This window comes from Onychomys torridus, chromosome 2 (genome assembly GCF_903995425.1).
Source record: "Onychomys torridus chromosome 2, mOncTor1.1, whole genome shotgun sequence".
Taxonomy (NCBI): domain Eukaryota; kingdom Metazoa; phylum Chordata; class Mammalia; order Rodentia; family Cricetidae; genus Onychomys; species Onychomys torridus.
Window position 1 is genome coordinate 79362075 of NC_050444.1, and position 26073 is coordinate 79388147.

The following is a 26073-nucleotide window of genomic DNA, read 5'->3' on the forward strand; positions in this document are numbered from 1 at the left end:
CCAGGCTGGCCTCAAACTCATGGAAATTTGTCTCTGCCTTCGAAGTGCTGGGCTCAAAGGCATGTGTTACTACCACCCAGCCCTGCTTTGGTTTTTAACTTTTTTAGATTTTTTTAAAATGTGTTTGTGTGTGCACATAAATATACCTCTCATGTCACGAGTGTGGAAGCAAGAAGACAATATGAGAGTTGATTCTCCCCTCCACCATGTGCCTTCCAGGATCAAACTTAGGTTGTCAGCCTTGGCGGCAGGTCCCCTTCCTTACCTGCTAAGCCATCTCATTAGCCCTGGAGCTTAATTTTTTGAAAAAGTTACCATGCATGCATATCTCCAGTTCTCAGTAGCCTCCACTAGTTGCCAAATTGGACAGTAGAGTTAGAGGAAAAAATATCTTTGTTATTGTTTATTTTTACCTCTCAATAAAACTTTCCTGTCTCTCTCCCACCCTATCCACTCCTCCACTGCTCTCTTCAGCTATAGGCAGGGCTGCTGTGGATATCAGCCAGCCATGGTATATCAAGTTGCAGTGAGACGCCTTCTCTCCTATTAAGGCTGGATGCAGCAACCTGGAAGGAGGACTGGGTCTCAAAAGCAGGTAACAGAGTCAGAGACCTCGCTGTTAGGAGTCCCACAAGAAGACCAAGCTACACAACTGTAACATATGCAGAGGGCAAAGGTCAGTCCCATGAAGGCTCCCTGGTTGTCAGTTCAGTCTCTATGAGCCCAGGTGAGTTGGTTCTGTGGGTTTTCTTACTGAACCCTTCAGACCACTGGGTCCTACCATCGTTCCCCCTCTTCCACACGATTCCCCAAGATCGGCCTCATGTTTGGCTGTGGGTCTCTGCATCTGTTTCCATCAATTGCTTGGTAAGCCTCTCTGATGATCTCTGGGCTAGGCACCAGTCTATTAGTGTAGCAGAATATTGTGTAGGAATCATTTCACTGACTTTTTTTTTCTTTTTTTTTTTTTTTTTTTTTTGCCATGCCAGAGAAGGCAACCAGCCACAGTAGCTCGGGTCAGTAAAAGATGATTTCCCAGGCTGACCTTCAATGTTGCTGCCCTGCAACATTTTGTAGCCATTTCCATCTCGACCATGTGACCACCAAGTCCCAAGAGGCAAGGAAAGGGAGAAACACGATGCCCAATGCTTTTCCACTCTGCCCTAGTGCTGTGTCCTGCTCACCATAGTCCTGGAAACCTGACAGGGGAGGTGAGGGACTGAAGACGGAACAGATGAGTACAGAAAAGCTGGAGTCCGGTGGCCACGCCCGCTCTGCTGGAGCACCACCAACTCCCACAGCACTCCAGAACCTCAGCCTGCTATAAGCAGGAGAGGGTAGCTAGTCTCAGTGGGAGGTCTCTCTAGGCCACCAGTCTCTGGATGCCCTCATCGGCAGGAGGAAGCAGCACTTAAGTCCTAGTGTTTGCACACACTGGTTAGTAATTCATAAACACTCACACTTACACACACTGCCGCCATTTGCACTGGGACCAGAGAAAGGCTTTGCCCTACCTGTGAACGTCGCCAGGGAAAGCTTTGCTACTCTACTGGGTCTGAGGCACTTGGGCCCTGACATGGTCCATGCCCATGTCAGACAATACACATTCAAGACTTCATCTGCACCTTTTACATTCAGTCAAGTCTTCTTCAGCATCCTATAGCCTGGAAACAGCTTAGGGCCATTGGTCATACCTAGGTGACAAGGTGCCCCAGGGCACTTTTAACATCTGAGGGGACTGGGGAGACTTTTCAAGTCAAAAGTCTATTTTTGTTTTAAGTTCTCACACAGTTGTTACATCTTACTTTCATATATTAAGATGGAACTGCATCACTTCCCCCTCTCCTTCCAACCAGCCCCTTGAAATTGTTTCCCTTGATCTCCCTCTACCTTAAACCTCGAGACTGGGTTATCACTGAATCTAGAGCTCGCCTGTACTGCTGGTGTGGTTAGCCCGCTTGCTCCGGGGACTCCATGGTCGCTACCTCTTGTATGCTGGGATCTGGGGATCCAAGTTCTCTAAGAGCAATTTACCCACTGAGCATCTCCCCGGTTCATAAAGCCCTTACTTGGCAGTAAGAAACTAGTTTCTACTGTCCTTGTCTGATCAAACCTATCTGGAGCCATCTGTTGCCCCTACTCCCTCTCCTGCAGATGCTCCTCACTGCCCTCAGCTAAGACTTCCTCTACCTGTCACTCCGACTACTCTGCTGCAAGCTGCAGGAAAACGTAATGGAATCCAGCTACTACCACAAAAGCTGCTGCTTGGGAAGGTCACGGACTTTTCCGAAGGTCAAGCCATGGCTTAAGTCTTGGTGATATTTTAGCATATATATATATATATATATATATATATATATATATATATGTATGTATGTATGTATGTGTGTGTGTGTGTGTGTGTGTATATATATACCAATTCCTGCAATGATTTTCTTGTATCCTTCCAAAAACTCAACAGTGTATTTTATCTGAAATACCTATCAAACATCCAAGGCCAAATGATCTCCTGAATTAAGGCAAATTAAGCTCAGACCTTCCTTTCTCATACAGCCTTAGTGGTATTTATATAACATTATGGACTCCTAACATTTACCTAACCACCCCTAGGAATGTCGTTTGAGCACATAAATTCCCTTTTCTGATATATTAACCGATTTTAGCTCTTGTGGCCCTCCTGCTTTACCACTCCCCTTTGAGTTGTAAAAGAAAGCCTGGTGGTCACTGCCTGAGGAAAACACTTGTCTGCCTTTATGGCCCTGTAGGAAGTCAAGCCTGGTGACCTTGCTTTGGCTGGAGCGCAGCTTTTGTATGAGTAAATAACTTGTAAACCTCAGAGACTGGGAGATGATTTTGACTGGAGAATTAGAATAAGATGGAAGATGAGGAAGAGCCAGATGGGTAAGAAGAAGATGGGAAAGGCCAAGCTGGGGCAGAACCAAGATGAGAGAAGAAAGAACTTGGAGGGGACAGCAGACCAATGTAGAGAAAAAGCAGGCAAGAGAGGAGCTAGGCGTGACGACAGAATGGAAGCTGAGGAGAGAAAATTTTATCCCAGAGGAATAAAGTAAGGGCTAGGCCCGGTGTACTTAGATTCTTTCCCCAAGCACCGTCAGTAGCTTCTCTTCTGGGCCCCTGGGAAGAAGATTGAGGCTGGTGCTTAATAACATTTGAGACTACTCTACTTCCCACGTTGCTGTTTTCCTGGCCTTGTTTGGCTCCAATAGCCCCAGTAGGCCCCGGAACCACACAATAGCTCTACTCTGGCTCTGACCTCCACATCAGCTGTATCATGCACCTCTTCAACCTGCCTGGGATCCAGCTGGGTCTTTCATTCTCCTGTGGACACTACCCTCATCCTCCTTGGGACCACATATCTCCTAAGGGTGACACTCTGCATAGGCTGCCTGGACTTTTCGTTTTGTTTTGTTTGCTTTGTTTTCTGAGACAGAGTTTCTCTGTGTAGCTTTGGTTCCTGTCCTGGATCTCACTCTGTAACCCAGGCTGGTCTCGAACTCACAGAGATCGCCTGCCTCTGCCTCCCGAGGGCTGGGATTAAAGGTGTGCGCCACCACCCCGGTGCTGCCTGAACTCTTTAACTAGGCTGTTCTTGGGTCCATGCTGCATTGTTCTGCTGTCTCTGAGTCCTCACTAGGCCACCCTCCTGTTCAAATGCCATCCATCCTCACTCTGCTGGGACTGTGGCGCCTTCATCATGCCACTCTCCCCCCCCCCCCCCACACACACACCGATGGCTCCCTCATCCTTAGACTTGGAGAGCCCCCACTGACACAAGAACTCTCTTCATTCGGACCAATCACTTGGCTTAGGATTCCGAGTCTCTTCATTAAGCCACAATTCACTCCCGGCCCACGTTACTCTTTGACTCTGTATCCCAGGCAACTGACCTCCATCAATAAGTTCAGTCTGCTCTGGGCCATGGGGGCTTCTCCACTCCAACTCCCAGCAGGCAGGCACCTGTTGTCCCAATTCTTGTCTTTAGGACTAAACCGTTTGAGAAGAGAAGATGCAGCCGGGCGGTGGTGGCGCACACCTTTAATCCCAACACTCGGGAGGCAGAGGCAGGTGGATAGCTGAGTTCCGGGCCAGCCTGGTCAACAGAGTGAGTTCTAGGACAGCCAGAGCTACACAGAGAAACCCTGTCTCAAAAAAAAAAAAAAAAAAAAAAAAATACAGAAGGGGCGGGAGAGAGAAAAGGCACAAAAGTGGGCAATTTTAGTTTTTAATTGTATTCATCAGCAAATTTTTCCAGAATGTTCAGGATTCAAAAAAGTACCAGTGTACAATACAAAGTTTGTCTCTTACCCTAACATTCCTCAGTTCCAGCTGTTGCAAATGACAGATTCCTTCCTTGACCTGTTGTGTGACATTAGCCTCACCACATAGCATATCAGTGTAGGCCGGCACTGAGATGGTAGCTCTGGCTGTCCTAGAACTCACTTTGTAGACCAGGCTAGCCCCGAACTCAGCTATCCACCTGCCTCTGCTTCCCGAGTGCTGGGATTAAAGGTGTGCGCCACCACCGCCCAGCTGGAGTGGAAATCTTATGCCTTCAAATTCACCAGTTTCTGCACAGAGTTAGGTCACTCTGAGCTTTTGGACACTGTAGTAGTTACTTTAACTTCCATCTTGGCACGACTCAGAAATCACCTGAGTACAGAGCCTCCACTGAAGAACCGCTTCAATCAGACTGGCCTGTGGACAGGTCTGTGGAGGACTGTATTTATTTACTAATTGATGTAGGAGGCTAAGCCCACTGTGGGAGGTTCTATTCCCTAGGCAGGCAATCTTGGACTATATGAGAAAATTAGCCAAGACCAGCCTGCATGAGCTAGCTAGCAAGCAGTGCTCCACCACTGTCTGTGCTGGATGTCTGGGGCTGTGAGTTCCCTGGTGAAAGGCCATGCTAAAGGAATCCAAAGCAGGCCTACCTACAAGTTCCTCCCATAATTTATCTCAGTGACTGACTGTGACCAGAAAGTGTAAGCAAGTAAACCCTTCTGTAACAGGAATCTTAAAAAGTCTTATTAATAAAAACAAACTCAAGGCCAGTTATTGGGGTGAACGCTGGAAGATCAGAGAAGCAGAACAAGCCACAGCTTCCTCAACTCGCCAGTTCCTCAGCTGATCTTGTTTCCTCAGACTGGATGCCTCTCAGCTGAACTGTGCTGCTCAAAAGCCTAAAAGCTTAACCAGGCTACTTCCTTATCCTCCCACCTTAAATACCTTTCTGCTTTCTGCCTTCACTTCCTGGGATTAAAGGCAAGTGTCACCAGGCCTGGCTGTTTTCAGTGTGGCCTTGAACTCACAGAGATTCGGATGGATCTCTGCCTCTGGAATGCTAGAATTGAAGGCGTGTGTGGCACTATTTTCTGGCCTCTGTATCTAGTGGCTGTTCTGTTCTCTGACCCCAGATAAGTTTATTAGGGTGCACAATATTTTGGGGAACACAATACCACCACACCCTTCCCTCCTCTAAATTGCTGTTGTTACAGCAAGAGAAAAGAAATTAGAACAGACACCAAAGCCATTGCTTCTTACAGTCACTTAGGAGGAGCTGAAGTAGGCAGAAACGAACCTGCTGTTTGTCAGATTTTCATTCTCTATCACACATTTCGAAAGAAAATCACATGCATATTTTATTAGATAGGTCAAACCCCTCACAGTTATTTCTGATATAAGACAGTACACATTTGTACCAAATGTTAAAAAAAAAAAAAAATCAAAAATCTGATCCTCAGTGATGGTGCACGAGCCTTTTTTTTTTTCATGCTTTCACTATGGCCTTCCCCAGATTTTCTCCTCTCAGCATCCCCATGAAGGCTGCGGGCATCTTTTCAAATCCTTCAAGGACATATTCGTGATACTGAATTTTACCCTGCATCGGAACAACAATTATAGGTTGATTTCATTTTCCAAATGACATACTCTTCTCATCCTAGCAACAGATTTATCAGGTCCACCATGAGAACCTTGAAAGTCTGGGATGTAGGCCCTCTTATCCATGGATAACAAGATCTATGGACTGAGTGTATGCAACACAATTACAGGGTAATAATAACAGGGAAAATGGTAACAATCAGGCAACAACTGAGCAATTCCTAAGTCCGCTGCACAGACAAGTTCAACAATGCAATGCTCTCAGGAGAGTGAATGAAGACGGTACATCTCCAATGGATGGATGCTGTTTTCATCACATCTAGTCGTCAAATGATAGGAAACACTACACCTGAAGACAGACCGCAAGAGGTGGGGCCTGTTCAAGACATGTAAATACCCAGGAACTTACACCTTGTTCTCCCTTCTAACCAAGAAGTTCTGTGTGTCACCAGTTACTTAGAAAAAAAGGAAGAAAGGGAGGGATGGAGCGGGGGGAGGAAAGAAGGAAAGGGAAGGGAAGAGAAGAGAATGAAGAAAAGAAAGAACTGGGTGGTGGTGGCATATGCCTTTGAAATCCTAGATATCAAAGGAGGATCTCTGTGAGTTCAAAGCCAGCCTGGTCTACAAAGGAAGTTCCAGGACAGACAGAGCTGTTACACAGTGAAACCCTGAATCAAGAAAAAACAAAGCAAAAAACAAAGAAACAAACAAACTATATGTGTAAATATAGATAATACCAGCTCTAGGTGTTTTGTTATGAAATGGATGGGTTTGAATAGCAGTAAAATTCAGAGCTATGGACACAGTGGTGCATGTCTGTAACTTCAGCATTCAGGATGCCGGGACAAGAATATCACTGAGTTTAATTAGCCTGGGATACACAGAGACTCACTGGTTTCGTCACTGCCTTTCCCCCTCAACCCCCAAGCAAGAAATTTAAAGAAATTTGTTTTCTTTTTTAAGATGAGGAGAGAATGTTTATTTCTGAAAACACTGATCCAGCAGACAAGGGTAAACAATGCAGCAGGAAAGGAGAGAACTGAAGGACCGAGGGTTATGAGTTGCCAAAGCCTGTGAGAGCTGGTGGGCAGTGGGAGTGGCTGGGTCCTCTTACCTCTGAGACCCAATTCATCAAGTCTGTCAGAGCCTTCAGGCGGACATCTCCTTCCCAGCGAGAAACGATGAACCCCTCCATGCGGAGTTGCTGGTAAATAACGACTTCTGGGGGTGGGCCTGGAAAAGGAGAATTCATTTGTGTGGCAGGGTCCAGGGACCTGTCCACAGTGAGACATTGTCATGGTTCTCCAAGACCCATCCCCCATTCTGTTTCCTCCACTCCTTTCTGTTCCTCAGGGCTGTTGCCGACCACCACTAACTGTGCTGGGAAGAATAATGGCCCCAAAGCCATCCACACCCCAAACCCCAAGGTCAGTGAGATTATTACACTCCAGAGAAAAAGAGAGCAGTGAGGGGAAGGCTGAACTGGTTGCCTGGAAGCCAGCAGCTGAAAGCATGATTCAGGATTGGAGTTGCACTCTCTCCAAGAGTCAGCTGAAGCATGCATCCGGAATAGCAGAGCTGGAAGAACAGAAGCAAGCATCTTCGGCATCTCAGACAAGGGGTGTCACTCAAGGCTGAAGTCTCCACTCACTGCTTTGAAGAAAGTACCATTTGTAGTCAGGGAAATGGAGCCTTGTCTTGAACCAGTAGAAACTGGCACATGATGAGTGACATATGTAAACGCTGGGATGAGCCCCAGAATAAATACATTAAGTCATAACGAAGTCCATGCTCAGACCACCTCTGTAGCATGGCGCTCCTTCAAAAGGCCCATAGCAACTTTATTTCCTTTTGAGTTAAAAGTTCAACCTGGGCTAGGGAGACGGCTCAGTGAGTAAAGTGCTTGCTTTTACTTTTGCAGGCATAAGAACATGAGTTCAGATCCCTGGCACCCGTGTAAAAGCCAAGCACAGCATTCAAATCTGTAACTCTAGGTAGAAGGATCCCTTGAACTCATTGGCCAGCCATTTAGATGAACTGATAAGCTCCAGCTTCAGTGAGAGACAATAGTCTCAAAAAATAAAACGGAGAGCAATTGTGAAGCTCCCTAAGGTTGACCTCTGACCTTCTTACACACACCCCCACACACACCACTCACATAAGCAGGAAACTTCACTTCCTCATCTTGAAAGAGGCTGAATGAAATACTGTTGCTGAGCTAACCACCCTGACAGGAACACTGATTTCTTTTTTGAGTGCAACAAAGAAAATTTGGTTGTAAGTTGGTGGAAATACTGACTTATCTCTGAGCTATAGTGATACTGGAATGTGCTAGAATCTCTGGGCCTCAAAAACAAAGCAGAATCCTATCTGATGAAAACAGACAAGGTCGGCTGCAATCTCTAAGATCTATCTGAGTAGCAGAGATTCCAAAGACTAGTTTCTAAAACCATTAGATCAAATTACTATGTCCAGAAATATTTGGTTGTACCTATTTAGGCTATGGCACTCTCTTTGGTGGGCAGACAGATGGTTTCCCATGATTCTACCTTAGCATCAATTGCAAAAGAAGATTGGGGAGGGGGCTGTCCCTATCAATGAGATTGTCAAGGTATTCTGGAATTTCCTGGCTGGATAAGATAGTGTTTTGATTTTCCTTAACTCAGGAGGGAATCTGCGATCAGTCCTTCCGAGGTCCCACCTGCTCTAAACTCCACTGTTTCCGGGCAATTCTGCTATTAATCAGTGCTATGGGATTTTATCCACACTAGTCAAGCCCAAACTGAAGAAGTAACCAGTTGTTCTATGGTCACTACATCCTGATTAGACACACAAAGATCCCTTTTTCTTCTTCTTTCTCCTTGGGGGCCTCAAATCAATCTGTCATTCTGATACCAGAGAAGGACCTTATGTGAGGAGTCAGAGCATGGGGCTTTGTTTTGTGTCAACCATTCATCTCGTAGCAGAGGCTTGCCCGAGATCCCTCACAGCCCAGAAGCAAGGAGTGTAGGGCTCTCTGTCCACACAGAGACCTCTAGGAGGATAAAGGAGAGGGAGGGAGGGATTTCAGTATTAGAAAGTGAAGAAGAGAGAGATGCAGAGCACAAGAGAGATAATCAAAAAGTGTGTGTGCAGGAGAGCGGGGAGACTGTCAGGCCTCCCTCATCAGGCACAGATGTCTTGCTGCTCTAGGAGGTACAGCCCACACCTGTGAAGATGTGACAGCCACTCCCGCCCTGTCCCGGTATCTGTGAATCTTCCCTTTGTCCAGTTCTCCTACATGCAGGAGCAGAGTACCTGGGGGACATGGACCAGTACGGTTGTACTGAGAAATGGCTCCACAGATGGCAATTCTTCCAAATGTCTTCATCTGGGCTATAACGGTGTTTGAAAACTCTCCACCTACCTACGTAGACAGCCAAGACCAAACAACCAAAACACAAAACGCTTTAAATCATTTTAAAAATCCATTTAGGAGAATCAACAAGATTAATTAAATCAGGACAGCAGTTATGGTGATTATAGCTAAAATACAGATTAAAAATGGACATTTCCAGTAGGTGGAGGCAGAAGGATCTGAACTTTGAGATTATTCTCAACTACACATAGTCTGAGGCCAGCATGGGTTATATGAGATGGTTTGCAAAAAAAAAAGGAACATTTTCATTTGACCTTAGGAACATACTTTATATAGAACAAAGCTAGAATATTAAATACCATAATCTTCTACATAGCCCAATAGTCTTACTGTCCTATAATCTAAAGGTATATAAATACTCAAAAGGCATTTGAAGAACAAAGCTACACTTTCAAATTTCAAAATACACTGCAAAGCTCAGTTAAAACAACATGAAAATAGAAATACAGGTTAGCGGAGCCAAACTGAATCCACAGGGCACCTCACATTTACCATCGATTGGTTTTCTACATGAATGAATGCCAAGACAGTTGATAAGGGGGAAAGCCTTAACCACTGGTGCAGAACTGCACATCCACATGGTAAAGTTCCGAAGTGGCTCTCCTAAACTATACACTCAGAATACTGAATATGTAATACAGACAGGAGAGTCAGAACTAACACCTAAACTCTTGGCAGAAGCAAAGGAGCAAGTATCGGTGACCCCAACAAGGCAACAACCTTAGACAGCACAGCAAATGCCCAACCAACCAAGGGAGCAATTGAAACCTTGTGGGTTTAAGGGCAAGTTACTTAATACTTCAGCTTGGGATAACACTTCTGAACCTCATTTCTCTCTTGTAAAATAAACATGCTACAAAAAAGGAGGGAGTTTTAGGATTAAAGATTATAATCCACATGAGACATGGTCACGTGTAGACATTTCTCCTAGGAGCCATAGTTCGGTGTTGCTGGAGACTTTACAGAACACAATTACTGCAAATAATGAAAATTAACTGCAATGAAGAAACATGTACTCATACAAAAAGAACTCAGATAACCCAGTTGAAAGCTAGGCCAAAGTTCTGGACCCATTTCCCCAAACATGATAACACGTATGTCCATCAGCAATCTTCAGTATCATCTGTCACAAGGAACTGTAAATCAAAACCAGACCGAAATCACTTCAAACAGGTGAAGACTGACCTAAGAAACCAGTCATTACAGGTGGCATTAAGGCTGTGGAAAAATTCTAACCCTTTGAGGCCACTACAGTGCAGTCACTTTGCAAAAATACTTTGGCAATTCCTCAAAATGTAAACACGAAGTTTCCATATGACCTAGCAATTCCACTTATCGATGAATATCCAAGAGAAATGAAAACAAAGTCAAAAATTTGTTTGTGAATGTTCATAGTAGCATTACTCAATGATCAAAAAGGGTCAAGAAATCACAGATGCCTATCAGCTGATGAAGAGATAGAAAATGTGTTATATCCATACAATGAAATACCATTCACTCATAAAAAAGAATAAAGTACTAATACCTACTACAACATGGGTGGACCTGAAATCATTTTGCTAAGTGAAAGAAGCCAGGAACAAAAGGACACATTTTTGAGGGGGGGGGAAATGAGGAGGTAACTGATGATTGATGTTTCTTTGGAGAATGATACATATTCAACAACTGTGGTCATATAGACAGTTTGGTACTAAAAGTGGTTGAGATCTGAACTCTAACTCCTTCTCTTCTGCAGTGCTGGGTTTGGACGCAGGGCTATGTACATGGTAGGCAACAAGCCCTATTACTGAGTTACAACCTTAGCCTAAAAGTCAACAGTTGGTTTATTTATTTATTTATTTATTTGTTTGTTTGTTTATTTATTTATTTATTCAGTGCTTGATGCAGGGAGGGGGGGGCATGTTCTCACTAGGAAGCCCAGACTTGACTTAAGCCTGCTATCCTCCTGCCTCTGTATCATGAGTGTTGTTGGGATTATAGGCATAGCCACTATATCTGGCTATGTAGTTTAAATGAATTAATTCCTGGTCTGTGTATCTTAACAAACCTCCTCCCCCCCCAAAGAGTGTACTTGATTCATATATTCTAGATGGAAACTTTAGAAACACGTTCCTTTATGTAATACATTATTGGTAAGTCAGGTAAGCTCAGTTTGTACTTACATTGTCAAAATAGCAATCATAGCCATCAGGAGAGGCTGATTTCAAAGCTTCAGCCAAAGACTTTACTGTCTTGTAGTTAAAGGCAGCATCGAATCCGAGCTTCTTAAGATAGGCAACCTTTTCATCGGACCCTGCTGCACCAACAACTTTGCAGCCCTAAGTGGGGAAAAAATGTAGACCATTAATGAAGCAGAAGCATGGCCCAATTCCACTTTCCTGGTCTTCTATAGCAAGTTGCTCAAGAACACACTGTGTGCTAATCAACATTTCCACACTATGACCAAACACCTGAGAAAAAAACTGGCTCACAGTTTCAGACACTTGGCTCCATAGTCTCTTGGCTCTGTGTTTCTAGAATGTATATTATGTTTATCACAGCAGAAGGGTAGGACATTAGGAAGCCACTCAACTATGGCAGCCAGAAGAAAGAGAGACAGAGACAAACAAGAAGAATCTAGCACAACTTTCAAGGACAACTCCAATGACCTACCTCTTCCAGCTAAGCTCTTGCATTCTAGTTTGCCCAATCTACCAACAATGCCATCAAACCATCAAATGAATCTATTAATAGGTTGATCCATTGATGAGGTCAGGAACCCCATAGTCCAGTCACTTTACAGAAGTCCCACTTCTAAAGTGGGAGCAAGCCTTCAACATATAGGAACACATTTCCTATCCAAACTACAGCACACCTCATTTCTACAACCTCATTTGTGTTCAAACTCCTATTAGTAATAGAGGCCAGCCCTTGAGTATAGCCCTACATTCAACTCTATTCCACTTATCTTGCCCTATAAGAACATGTCCTAAGTCCTATACAGAAGCCTTTGGCAAAGCTACATCACCCAGATAGGTCACCTGAGAACATCCCCACTATGAGAAAACAAATCCTGACCAGGTCTGAGCTGCCCACTATCCTGCACACTCACCATCAAACTGGATCCCTTGAGCAGAGAGCTGCTCTGCTTACATTTCTGTTCCAAGAGCTAGTTCCCAAACAATAACCACCCCACCACCCGAAGCTGCCTGCTCATTTCTTTCTGGTGCAATAGCCTTTACAGTAGAGCCATGTGGGTGATGACTCCTGGTTTGGCTGACCTCAAGTCCCACTTTGTATTCCTGGAATAATTATGAAGGAAGGCAATTAACCTGAGCAAGAGAATGTGCAGTAAAAATAAAACAAAACATATATATATATATATATATATATATATATATATATATATGTGTGTGTGTGTGTGTGTGTGTGTGTGTGTGTGTGTATATATATATGATATGTGATATATATTATATATGTGATATAATATATATATTACTAACTACTCAGTAAACCAGATGGGCCCATGCCTGACTTGCTATCTGCAGTGTTATCGGTCAACACTAGTCAGTTCATCTTCGCTGTTCTCTTTTCCTCATTCTCCCCTTTCTCAACCTCTAACTTCTGAACAAGCCCCAGCAAGTTGATTATACACCCCTTGAATCCAGAAGGTCCTCTGCATTCACTGCTACATTCCCAGTGCATGCTGTGGGTCTTGCAGAGGGATGGCTAGAGGAAGACACTGACCTTGAGCTTGGCTATCTGCCCCACGACAGAGCCCACTGCTCCTGCTGCTGCGTTGACCATCACTGTTTCTCCACCCTTCACGCCACAGATGTCAAGCAGGCCAAAGTAGGCAGTGAGGCTAAGGAAAGAACATAAAGATGTGGGAATAGATTCAGTCTCTCCTCCCCACCACCCTCCAGCCATGGAAAAGTTAGACTTTGAACAGGAGAGAAGCATAAGGCCAATCAAGACCAGGAAATTGTTATCCTTCACCTACCAACACTGCTCTTGTGTTAGCCCTGAGTTTTGAACTTAACTTGAGGGCTGGAGAGATGGCTCAGAGGTTAAGAGCACTGACTGCCCTTCCAGAGGTCCTGAGTTCAATTCCCAGCACCCACATGATGGCTCACAACCATCTGTAATGAGATCTGGCACCCTCTTCTGTGTACATAATAAATAAATAAATCTTAAACTTGCCTTGATATGAAAATCCACTGTAATTAACTGAAGCCCCAAAATTCAAAGCCAAAATAAGAGGATGAGATAAAAATGAGTTCAGCAGTAGAAAAAAAATTGCATCCTTGATTTAAAGCCAATGAAATTCATATGTATTAAGCCACCTGCAAAATTTCTGACAGATGCATGGTAAAGTCAATGTTGCCTGAATGAGAAATATTGGCAGAATCTTAGCCTATTCAGCTTCTTCCTATAGTTGGAGCCATAAGAGTTATTGGGCAGTGACAGGCAGAGACATCCTTTTTCTGAGGACCCACATACAGTCATGAGCTGCCCAACAGCATGTTGGCCAGTGGCAGATGGAATGTACAGTGATGCTGCGTAAGATGACATCATCTAATGACACTGGAGCTATCTCAGTTTGTGTAAATTTAGTTTGCAAAACTATGAAGAAATCTACTCATGGTTTACTTTCCAGAGCACCCTGTCCTGTCATCAAAACAGATGCATGCTGCACCTAACATCTCCTTAATCTAGTATTTTTCAAAAGACAGATACAGCATCATCTACCTATCTCAGACTTTTTTCCCCCTCTGTGTAGTTTTGGAGCCTGTCCTGAAACTTGCTTTGTAGACCAGGCTGGTCTTGAACTCACAGAGATCCACCTGCCTCTGCCTCCCGAGTGCTGGGATTAAAGGCATGTGCCACCATGCCTAGATTGACATTTTGTAAAGATAGGGTCTAGCTATATCTCAAGCTGGCCTTCAACACATGACCCTCCTGCCTCAACTCTGAGTATCTGGGGTCACAGAAGGTAGTTGGGACTCCCATGTCTACTGTGTGTTACAAAATGTTTTCCCACCTTGGCAACACTGAGAGGTGATGGAGCATTTAAGAAGTGAGGCATCTCAGACCCAACTTCTCCCTCTTTCATTTAGTCTCAAGAATAATGCTGGCTTACCTTTAACTGACAAGGAGGAACTGCATAAATGTAGATATATAAAAATACATATGCATAGTATGTAGCATGTTTTAAATATACACATACAGTAGAGTATCTAAATTAAACTAATTAACATACATGTTACTTCACGTAGTTATCATTTCTGTGGTCAGTACACTTCAAATCTGTCTTCACAGTAATTTTCAACCATATTTATTGTTGTAAACTACACTCATCCTTCTGTAAGACAGATCCCTTGAACATATGCCTCCTGTCCAAATAAATTTTTTTAAAAAGAAAGAAGATGCCAGGCGGTGGTGGTACATGCCTTTAATCCCAGCACTCGGAGGCAGAGGCAGGCAGATTTCTATGAATTTGAAGCCAGCCTGGCCTACAGAGTGAGTTCTAGGACAGCCAGGGCTACATAGAGAAACTTTGTCTTGAGTTACACCCCCCAAATAAAAATAAATAAAATTTGTGTCTTTGGACCAACATGTCTCTCAGTCCCCATCACTATACTCCCAGCATCTATTGGTTCAACTTTTTAGAACCCAATTCTGCCAGTGTTTGGAGATGAGCTGACCCCTCCCCAAGGCTCTCGTGCTAAAGGCTTGGTTTCCAGTGCAGCAGTGTTCAGAGACGGGGTTTTGGCAAAGTGATTAAACCATGAGAGCTCTGATGTAATCATGCATTAATCCCATGATGGATTCATACTATGAAGGCATTATTAGGAGATGGGAACTAGTCAGAGGAAGTGGGTCACTAAGGACAAAGCTCTAGCAAGATACATCTCATCTTTGGCTCCTTGTCTTTCTCTTCTTCCTGGGGGCCATCAGATAGATAATTCTGCTCCATCATTCTCCTTATACCATGGTTGTCCACCTTGCCCTGGGCTTAAAACAAATGTGCGAATGAACTGAAACCATGGTCCAGAAGAAAACATTCCTCCACTAAAATTGTTGCTCTCAGGTATTTCTCACGTAAATAGAAGCTGACACAAGATGAAAATGAGATCATGTGGAATGTGTCTTTCTGTACCTGACTTACTTCACTTAATGTCCTCCGGGTTTGCCTATGTTATCATAAATGCCAAGATTTCCTTCTTTTTAAAGGTTACATAGTATTCTTTTATATATGACATTCTCTTTATTCATTCACTTAACAGAGTCTTCTCAGTTTGAACTCCTTCCTTTCTTATTCCTAACACTTTTCTCTAGTCAGCCTTTGTGCCTTAAGTCTCTCCTGCTGGTTAAGTTATAATGTTAGACATTCTGACAAACAAAGCATACCCACGACACTTACCCTGGCATGCCAACTGTCCCCAAAGCCAAAGACAGTGGTAACTTGTCTGGCCATCCTGCTGGCAGTACTCTCAGTCCCTTCCCGTCAGAAATGGAATGTGATGTCCAGCCTAGTAACGCCACTACAATGGTTCCTGTGGGGAAGGCTGGGTTTTTACTTTCCACAACTCTGGAAGATAAAAGTACAGTAAGGCATGTGATATCTTTTCCTATTCTTGGGGGTCAGGATGCTTTGTAGGGAATGTTCACAAGAGGGCACTGAGCTACACAGTCCATGACTGACACTCTGAGAATCTCCCCTTAATTCTTAGCCTTGGGGAGCCATCAGAGAAGAATGGTCTCAACTGGTCCAGCACCAACCCCTGTCCCTGCCCGCTCCCCTTCTTTTTAGCAAGGGTCCTCTGTCCTCCGGCTCCAGCCGCCCTTCTCCCTCAGAGACCCCCCACCCTGTCCCCTAAGTCCTCTTTTCTCTTGAATTGTTAACAATTTCCTTCTCTGTCATCCTTCCACTCAGCAGTAAGAAAGCACAACTCGGCCATGTTCTAATCTCATTTTCCCCCTCCATCATCTCAATTTTGTAGCCAAATTTCCTCATTTTCCATTCACATGATAAACCAGAACATGTTCTCCACCTTCACTAGTCCACTGAGGTTACAACCTTCTGATTGCAAAACATAGTGGCGATTCTTTCCTTTTTTTCCAACTTTGAATTTTCTTTATTCATTATTCATGGTAAGGAGGAGAACACAGGTGTCGTGGTACAGGTGTGGAGGTCAGAGGACAACTGTTCAGAGTCCAGTCTCTGTCCATCATAGGTTCTAGGGTTGGAACTCAGGTTGTCAGGCTCTGCATACACTGGCTTCTCCTGGCCTTTTTCCTTTCCTCTCTAAGCTGCCTCTTTTCTGCCTCATCGACGGTTTCTTGCCGTTCCCCTCACCCATACCTTACTTCTTGACTGCCTTCCCCACAAGTTAGCTATAGATCACATTTACTTCAGAAAATTTAAATAAAATGAAAATATTAGACTGAAAACTTGGCTCAGGAGCACGGTACTTGCCTCATGCAGCCCTGAGCTGGATCACAAGCACCACAATTTTAAGCAAAATTTTTAAAGAGGGAGAAAAATGCTTTTAAAAAAATCAAACAAGGGTTGGGGATTTAGCTCAGTGGTAGAGCGCTTGCCTAGCAAGCACAAGGCCCTAGGTTCTATCCTCAGCTCAAAAAAAAAAAAAAAAAAAAAATCAAACAAACAGCCAGCTCATGCACTAAGGACAGGTCCGGGTCCCACTGCCTGGGTGCCTCCCAAACAGTTCAAGCTATTCAATTGTCTCACTTGTCCAGAGGGCCTGATCCATCTGGGGACTCCACAGCCTTTGGTTCATAATTCATGTGCTTTCATTCCTTTGACTAATTGTCCCTGTGCTTTTTCCAATCTTGGTCTCAACAATTCACACTCTCACAGACCCTCCTCTTTCTCAACAATTGGACTCCTGGAGCTCCACCTGGGGCCTGGCCAAGGCTCTCTGCATCCACTTCCATCAGTTATTGGATGAGAGTTCATGACAGTTAGGGTGTTTAGTCATCTGATCACCAGACTAGGTCAGATCAGGCTTTCTCTCGACCATTACCAGCAGTCTACAGTGGAGGTATCATTGTGGATTTCTGGGGACCTCTCTAGCACTTTGCTTCTTCCTGTTCCCATGTGGTCTTCATTTATCATGGTCTGTTATTCCTCGTTCTCCCTTTCTGTTCTTGATCCAGCTGAGATCTCCCACTCCCCTAAGCTCTCTTTCCCTCGAAACTTGCCCTTCATTACTCCCACTGTCGTCCAGGTTGTTCATGAAGATCTCATCCATTTCTCTGTCATTGGCTGTTTGGAACCTGGGGCATATGTGGGGACACTTTGCTCAGCCTGGAAGGAGGGGACTGGACCTGCCTGTACTGAATCTCCCAGGTTGAGCTGAATCCCCAGGGGAGTCTTTGCACTGGAGGAGATGGGAATGGAGGGGAGGGGCTGGGGGGAAGGGGGGTGGAGGCGGGAGGGGGTTGGACAGGGGAACTCATGGCTGATATGTAAAATTAAAACACAAATATAATTTTAAAAAAAGATTTAAAACTAAAAAAATATATCAGTTATAATCCTATGACATGAAGATAACAGCTAATATTTTGGTATGTTTCAAGGTAATCTTAATGATAGATTTAAAATATATAATGTATACTTACATAACTGAAGTAATGTTTTGCAACCTAATTCTCCCTCAACATTAGATTAGTTTATATATAATTTATATTTTTTGTCTTGTTAAGAATCCTTTAGATCTGTGCCATACTCCTTTAATCCCAGCACTTGGGAGACAGAGGCAGAAGGATCTCCATGAGTTCGAGACTAGCCTGGTCTACAGAGCTGAGTTCTAGGACAGCCAGGGCTACACAGAGAAACTCTGTCTCAAAAAAAAAAAAGATTTCTTTGGAAACTATAACTCCAAATTGTTGAATTTGATTACTCCATCAGTAGTTTTTTTTTGACAATATCATTCCTAATATAAATTACATTTTAAATAATTATTGTTATTGTTTTTGAGACAGCACACACACACACACACACACACACACACACACACACACACACACAAACTTCATGAAGAATTACTTCCGTAGAAGAATTTCTACAAAAAGTAAAAAACTTTGAAAATAGCTGTTATCAGTAGTAGATTTAATTAAATGGAAGAAGGTAATGGAATAACCTATAGCTTTAAAAAAATATAGATCGTATATTTATGCACTGACAACAAACAGTATAGATTTACTGAGAAAAGCCAATTTGCTGGCAGGCATATAATCTTATTCGAAGTAGAATCTATACTTATCAGGTTTTGAAATAATACACTAACAACTGACTGGGGGGGGGGGCGGGACTTTCCATTTCCAGATTTCAATTTATTTGTATTTTTACAGTAATTGTGAATTAAATATATAAGGCTCTATTACATCATTAAAAGTCAGGATGGCAGAGAGGCTGAAACAACAATCCTACATCCATGACAGTGAATGTTGGCAACTAGACAGGTCGAGAGGCACAGGTTAGTCAGCGCATCCCCCGGCAGGATGTGTGCTAGGAGGGAATAAAAGAGCCAAGAAAGCGGGCTATGGTGGTTCGAGCCTTAATCCTAGCACTAGAGAGGCAGAGGCAGGAGTTCAAGGCCAGTTTGGTCTACAGAGTGAGTTCCAAGTCAGCCAGGGATACACAGATGGGGGGCGGGGCAAAGAAAACAAAACCAGCTATCAGCTACCACAACTCGATACCACCACCACCACCTCCACCACCACCACCACCTCCACCTCCACCACCACCACCACCTCCACCACCACCACCACCACCACCTCCACCACCACCACCACCTCCACCTCCACCTCCACCACCACCACCACCTCCACCTCCACCACCACCACCACCACCACCACCACCACCACCACCACCACCACCACCACCACCTCCACCACCACCCCATGTCTGCCAGCAGGCAAGAAGACTCTCCTAGAGGCCCCGCCTGCTGTGGTCCCTCTCACCTCAGGCTCAGAATCAGCAAAGACAAGGGCCACATGCTGAATCCTATGAAATGATGAACCACAAGGAGCCTCCCTTCTAGTCACTTCTCTAAGGTATTCGGTTACAGCCATGTCATCCTTCCATCCCGCTCAGTTAAGAAGTGGGTGGGCCAGGCCTTCCCAAAATCCCTAGTGAACCACATAGACTGGAGAAGGAGCTGTAGTACAGCAGACAGACAGACAGACAGACAGACCCGGCAGGAGCTGGAGGACATTTACCCAAATGCCCAGGCAGGTGTAATACTTACCTGGCCACTTGCTCACCCATCATCCTATCACCTTCCTTCAGTCTTTTCGATGCAACTCTGAAAAAAAAAATAGATTCATAGTGTGCAAGACTATATGGAGGAAAATATCTTGATATCGAGCCAAATGGCAAAACAACACCCACCATACCAGGGCAGCACAACCAGTTGAGACACAGTGTGACCCCCAAAATATGTCTTCTATGAATGAATGTGAGAATCTTATCACTCTGTTCAGTTGGAGGGGAGTTTCTGCCTACAATATTCAAAATACAACATGGGCCTGGCTGGTATCTGTTACCCCAACATTAGCCACCCCCAAAAGGATGCAAATTACCATTTTGTTTTGTTTAAAACAGACTGGTTTTAAACTTGTGGTCTTCCTGCATCAGCTTCTCAAGGTATAAGCTATCATGCCCAGTTGCTAGTTACCATCTTTAAATGGTATGTTCCAACTAGGAGTTGACTCTTTGCCATTCAGCTATGGGAAAAATACTATGTGATGCCTGTATTACTTACTTAGGTTAAAAGTTTGCTAAAACACCATGGAAAGGCATTTACCTCCTCTCTGACCTCCAGTGCTTTCTGAGTCATATGTTTGAGTCAACTATGAGCCACATAATAAAAACATACTGGTGAAGAGAAGGCAAGAGGTGCTTAAGTCTTATCTCCTTCTGCTCAACTATTGCAGTAGGAAATGGACAAGTCGGGGGCTAGCTCCTTTCCCTGTCTCTCCTGGAGAGCACTGAGCAATGAAGGGCAAACTGTGCAGAGCGAGCCTCTGCCCACAGAAGATGAGCACCCTTGAATCTCATCCCAGCTACAATATAGGAAGACACAGGGAAAAGGCTGCCATTGTAATCATGGCCTATCCTAAAGATGAGCCACAGTGCTTCCAATGATGGACCAATGGACAACATGAAAGACTGAAGAAGGAGACAGTACCTCATGTAAGGGTCCACAGAGAGGAAAAGGGCTTCCAGCAGGACCTCTACAAAATAAAGCATCCGATGCCGTTAGCGACCCAAGTCTGGCGGCTGCCATATGCTGGCATTCTGAATAAATAGGCCTAGTCTTCCCGAGTAGGGGCTGTCTCCCATCTGTGCTCTGCAGGACTAAGTTTACTGTGCTGGGGATGGATTCCAGAGCCTTGTGCATGCAGGGGAAACTTCTCTGACTGGCTCTTCACTTCCAGCTCCCCACCTGGGCTTCCCTTTGAAGACAAGAAGGGCTGTCACATTTGGCCCCGCCCAGTTGATGATGATGATGATGATGATGATGATGATGATGATATGACTACCTGTACTATTTTAGGTGGATCAGTTCATTTGATGTTTTTAACTATTGTTCCATCCTATTTAAGGTCAAGTTAAGTAACTTACTATGGCTTAGTACAGTGTTCATGTAATGTCTTAGTTTCCTCCTGCTATGATAAAGACCATGACCAAAAACAACTTGGGGAGGAAAGGGTTACTTCAGCTTGCCTGCCCTAATCAGACTCTAATATAAAGGGACATAGGGGCAGGAGCTCCAGGAAGGAACCTGGAGGCAGGAACTGAAGCAGAGGCCATGCAGGAACTCTGCTTCCTGGCTTGTTCTCACTATTCAGGCTGCTTTCTGATATAACCCAGGACCACTGCAGGGTGTTTACCCACCAACCCCACAGCTCCCGGAATTTTCATGAATGAGAGCAGGAGGAAATAGTAGAGAGAGGATTTAGATTGTGGAGATAAACAGAAAATACAGGAGAGCCTCAAGAGGGCCTGGAACCTATTCCAACAGGCCCTGACTGTCTCTGCCCCAGGGTATTTGTAGAAACGCCAAGGGGTGGAACAAAAGACCACCACCCCCACAGCACAGCCAAGTGCAGATCATCTCAGACACCTGCACTCAGGCCTGTGGTCCAATCATCCTCTCTATGCAGACCTGCTGAGTAAAGCCATTAGGAACCTGAAAATGGGCTCCCACAGACCACCTGCCCACAGTAGGCTGAGCCCTTCTGTATGAATCATTCATCAGGAAAATGTCCCTAGTGTTGCCTACAGGCAATTTGATATTGACACTTTTCTCAGTTGGGGTTCTTCTTCCCAGATAACTCTAGCTTGTGTTAAACTGACACAACCTGACCAGGACACCGAGTTAGTAAAATACTGTCAGTCAGTACAAAGGAAGATGCATTTTGCTAAAGTGACCTTCAACTGTGTACTTTCTGGCACTTTGAATCCAAGTTTTGGTCACTGCCACTTAAACTCAGTCAGTGACTCTGTCATGGGAAGTGACTGCAGCCTGGTCTCAGAAGCTTACTCACTGTAACACCCTTCAGACATCCGCTCATCGGCTGGACTCTGGGCACAGCTGCTGAGAAATGCTCATGTCACCGCCATCATCGGGCTCACCGGGACAGAGGAGACTTCCTCCTCTGTCAAAGCCGTGGATAAGGTACCTACACATGACCTTCATCAAACACACTGGGGAGGGAGGCCCATGATGACACTAAAACTGCATAGAAAAAAACAAAACAAAAAAACACCTCCCACCGTTGTGTGCTGGCCTCCTGGCCACTCTTTCAATCAAGAAATCTGCATCCATGGGTTGAGGATGAAGCCCTGTGGTTGGTTGCCTGAAATCAGGAGGAGGAGGAGAAGGAGGAGGAGGAGGAGGAGGAGGAGGAGGAGGAAAAGGCGGCAGCAATAAAGGGAAAAGAAATAGATTTGCCAGCCTTTGAATCTGGACAACTTGCCTCAACCCATGGGATTTTAAGAAAAGCCATGTAAGCAGAGGCTTGGAAAGTCCTTAAACACTGGAGCTCACCAACCCAGGCTGTTCTACATCCACAAGACCCAGGTTCTACATCCACAAGACCACTACAAGAAAAGAACCCAATCTGGCTGTCCACGAAGCGGGGAACTGCAGCCTGGGCCAGGCAGAAAGCCTTCTATCATTAGGCAGGTGAATGAGACGTATTCTAAATTAACTAACCATTTAGGCCAAGTGAGACCTACATGGAACCACTCAGCTTAGACCAACCTAAATGGCTAACACTCAGAACTGTAAACCAATTCGGGGATTCTCCGCTAGGTGGCAGAAGCTAGCTGATATGGCCTCCGCCAGCTCTGCATTACCTCCATCTTTTAAGGGTGGGAGTTCAGTAGTCCTCAACTCGAAGTTACTGTCAGTAGGGAAGCCTTCAAAGTGCTTCTTCAGGGTCCAGCTCTTGGCCTGCACCATCCTGATGTACCTAGAACAAGGTAAACATGTGGTCAATGACCATCTTATAGCATAGCACTGAGACCAGAAAACACAACCCTATTATTATTTTATCACATCCATTAAGAACTTTTTGGGATTATGCTAAGCACTTCATATGTCTGATCTCATTTAGTCCCATGACTTTTCTGTAAGAGTTATTGTTATCAATCACTTCAGGTGTACCAATGTGGAAACAGGCTAAAACAAACTTTAAGGCAAAAAAAAAAAAAAAAAAAAAAAAAATGCAGACTGACAAATTCTTTCCGGGCCAAACTGGAGTTTCTCTAGGACATTAAACAACTAACGGGCATGCAAAGTCCAGCAGTTTCTCAATCTCCTGCAGTGAATCTCCAGGAAATGCCTCAAATACAGGGACCAAAGTCCATGCCTTTTTTTCCCTACAGATGCATGGACCTCATAGCCACTGGGGGGCGCCGCTGCTCCATCTCATTTTCTCTGGATTTGGCTCCAATATGGAAACTATTTTGTTTAAACTTGCCTCTAGGCAAAACAAACAAATAACCGAAACGGCTCTGTGCTTTAAAAGGTTTGTGGCACAGAGCTACACATCATCTTGTGAACCTCAGTGAATTCTCCAGATAAGCACACAAGGCTGACCAGTTTGTTCACTGCGTCCCTCTCACTCTGACGAGAGGGCAGTGAGCCAGGAAATCCAAAGCCCAGGTCTTCCCATCTACTTGTCTCTGTTTTGGACAGGGGTTCTTGAAGCCCAGGCTGGCCTTAGTTGTGGTAGAATATTATTTTAAGGTGTGTTACTTTGTTTATGCTGCCTTTGTTTAACTCTGTGAAGCTGTGTTACTGTGCCTGTCTAAAACATTTGGTGGTCTAATAAAGAGCTGAACAGCCAATGGCGAGGCAGGAGAAGGGATAGGCAGGATGGGCAGGCAGAGGGAAGAAATAAAAGGAGAACTCTGGAAGAAGAACAAGAGAGGAAGGAGGAGGACTTCAGGGGCCGGCCACCCAGCCACCCAGGCAGACACAGAGTAAGAAGGAAAGAAAATCACACAGGAATAGAGAAAGATAAAAGCCCCAAGGCCAAAGATAGATAGGATAATTGAAAGTTAAGAAAAGCTGGCTATCAACAAGCTGTTGTGGGAATTTGTTCCTTTCAGCCAATGGCTTTGGGGTAGAAAGCCCTAAGAACAGAGGAATAGGGGTCCTGCTCACTCTTAGGAGGATGGAGCAGGATGGTTGGTTCCCATCGCCCCTGGGCAGAACAGAGGACAATGACAGTTGGATGAACAGCAGACTCTTCCTTATTCTGTATCAGTGAATATATTATCCCCATTTTATACCTTAAAAAATTCTTGCAGTCTTTTAACAGGCTCTCGTGGGTTCACTTAACAACAAGCCAAGCTAAGGCCGGGCATTTATAATTAAGAGTAAGCCTCCCTGTGTGATTTATTTGGGAACTGGGGGACAGCCCCCCCCCAAGAGCAAAAACAACCAACAACACTTAGTGATCTTGCTATCCCATCCTCATGTGAGCCAGCATGTGGTGCTAATAATCGAAACCCAGCGCTCTGTGAGAACAAGTGCTCCTAACTGCTGAGTCATCTCTCCAAACCCCCCACACCACCACCCCCAAAGTAAGGTTTTTAACTGACAGATAACAGCTTATATTGATAGGACACAGTGTATGCAATGTAGAGTACTTAACACACCCATCGTCTTCTTTACCAACCATTTTATGATGAGACATTTGACACCTGCTTGTTTTGAATTAATAATTATTGGTCTGTGCCCTTTGACCAATACTTCCAACCCTTCTCAGCCTCTTGCTGGGGGATGTCTTTCTGGGCCGAGCATTTATAATTACTGTTAGCATTTAAATGATTATTTAGAAGCAGCTGCGGACCCGTGCGGGACAGAGAAAAGCCTCCAATTACAACCTCTGATAACTGTCATTCTACCCCATATCTCTGAGTTCAATTTGTTGTTTTCTGACACAGGGCTTGGCTGTGTAGCCCAGGTTGGCCTTGAACTCATTACGTTGCAGAGGCTGTTTTGGAACCCTCTGTTGCCTTGATCCCATGTGCTGGGATAACAGGCACGCTCCACCAAGCTCAGCTTGAGTCTAGTTTATTGTTATCATTATTTTGTGTGTGCATGATGCAGGTGTGTGGGTGAAGGCGCATGCGTGTCACCGAGAGCTTGTGGAGGTCGGAAGACCACCATCATCAGGAGTGGGTTCCAGGTATCAAACTCAGGTTGTAGGACTTGGCGGGCAATCACCTTCACCCGCGGGAACCATCTCACAGGAGGATTTCCATTTTGTCTTAAGACTGCATATTTCCGTCTCTCTTTTTAAAAAGGCAGCGCCTGGTCCTTCTGAACTGAAAGGGTTCTAGTACAGTGCCTTGGTGCAAGACCTGGCCAGCTCGCCTGGCTTCGTACCGCGCATGTGCGAATCCCGTTTTACCCGCTTCATTTTAGCAATCTTGCAAACTCGTAGCCCAGACCTTCCAGGGTGCTGGAAGTTCCGCGGCACGTGCGTACGATCGGACTGCCGGCGGACTTTGCCCTTCCCCTAGGTCTCAACCTCTCCAAGAACCTGCAGGGACCGAGAGGCGATCCTGGGCTCCCTAACTTCCCGAGTGCAGAACCCAGGGATCCTTGCGCACGGGTGGGCTGGGAGTGGGAGGACCGCCAGCGCTCACTTGCTCATCCGGGCTCTAGATGCTCAGCGGGGAAAAGAACCGGTCGGGGGAGGGAAGAGAAAAAGGAGAGGGATCAAAAATTGCAATGTCTACTTACAGAAGCTCGCAGAAACTCCTTCCCTGAGAGGCCGCGGTGAATCCTCAGCTAGCTGAGCGCCAGACTCGACTTCGGGCGGTCGGAGAGGGCCGGGCTTCTCCAGGGAGGAGCAGCTTCTGGAAGTCTTTGACCTACAGAGAGGGTCACAGCACAGCAGGGGAGGGACAATGGGAGGGGCTTGTGTGTGTAGGCGTCTTGCTGTGTTCTAAATAATAAAAATATTTTTTTACTGAAGAACCCGATTTATGTTTACCAGATCAGAACCAAAGAAATCAAGAAATTACCTAGTTAATTCAGGCAACATCCCGCCACCTCTGGCCCGCGTTAATTAAGCTAACTGCTGCTGCTGTCACGATTTCATGTCCCTGGGAGAAGCAGGTGCTAGCTTCCCTGAAGCCTTAACAAAGAAGACGAGCAGTCATGACATCTAAAAGTATATTTTGTGAAGAATAATTTAAAACATAGTTA

The 26073-nt window shown here is 44.9% G+C and overlaps 1 protein-coding gene across 1 annotated transcript; it reads right to left on the reverse strand.

Moving 5' to 3' along the window:
- Positions 1-5642: 5642 nt before the first annotated feature.
- Positions 5643-25749, reverse strand: Ptgr1 (prostaglandin reductase 1). The gene is made up of 10 exons (XM_036179877.1): positions 25606-25749; positions 22701-22816; positions 20524-20569; positions 19582-19638; positions 15726-15893; positions 13046-13163; positions 11482-11637; positions 9199-9307; positions 7016-7134; positions 5643-5899 (listed from the first exon to the last, which is right to left on the reverse strand). The coding sequence occupies exons 2-10, from the start codon at positions 22804-22806 to the stop codon at positions 5789-5791; spliced, it is 990 nt and encodes a 329-aa protein (XP_036035770.1). The 5' UTR covers positions 22807-22816; positions 25606-25749; the 3' UTR covers positions 5643-5788.
- Positions 25750-26073: the final 324 nt, after the last annotated feature.

Coding starts and splice junctions, on each gene's coding strand:
- Ptgr1 (XM_036179877.1), bottom strand. CDS start 22,806: ATGGTGCAGGCCAAGAGCTGGACCCTGAAGAAGCACTTTGAAGGCTTC. Junction 20,570..22,700: donor CCCACCCTTAAAAGATGGAG/GTAATGCAGAGC, acceptor TTTATTTTGTAG/AGGTCCTGCTGGAAGCCCTT. Junction 13,164..15,725: donor GGGACAGTTGGCATGCCAGG/GTAAGTGTCGTG, acceptor TTCTTTCCTTAG/CCTCACTGCCTACTTTGGCC.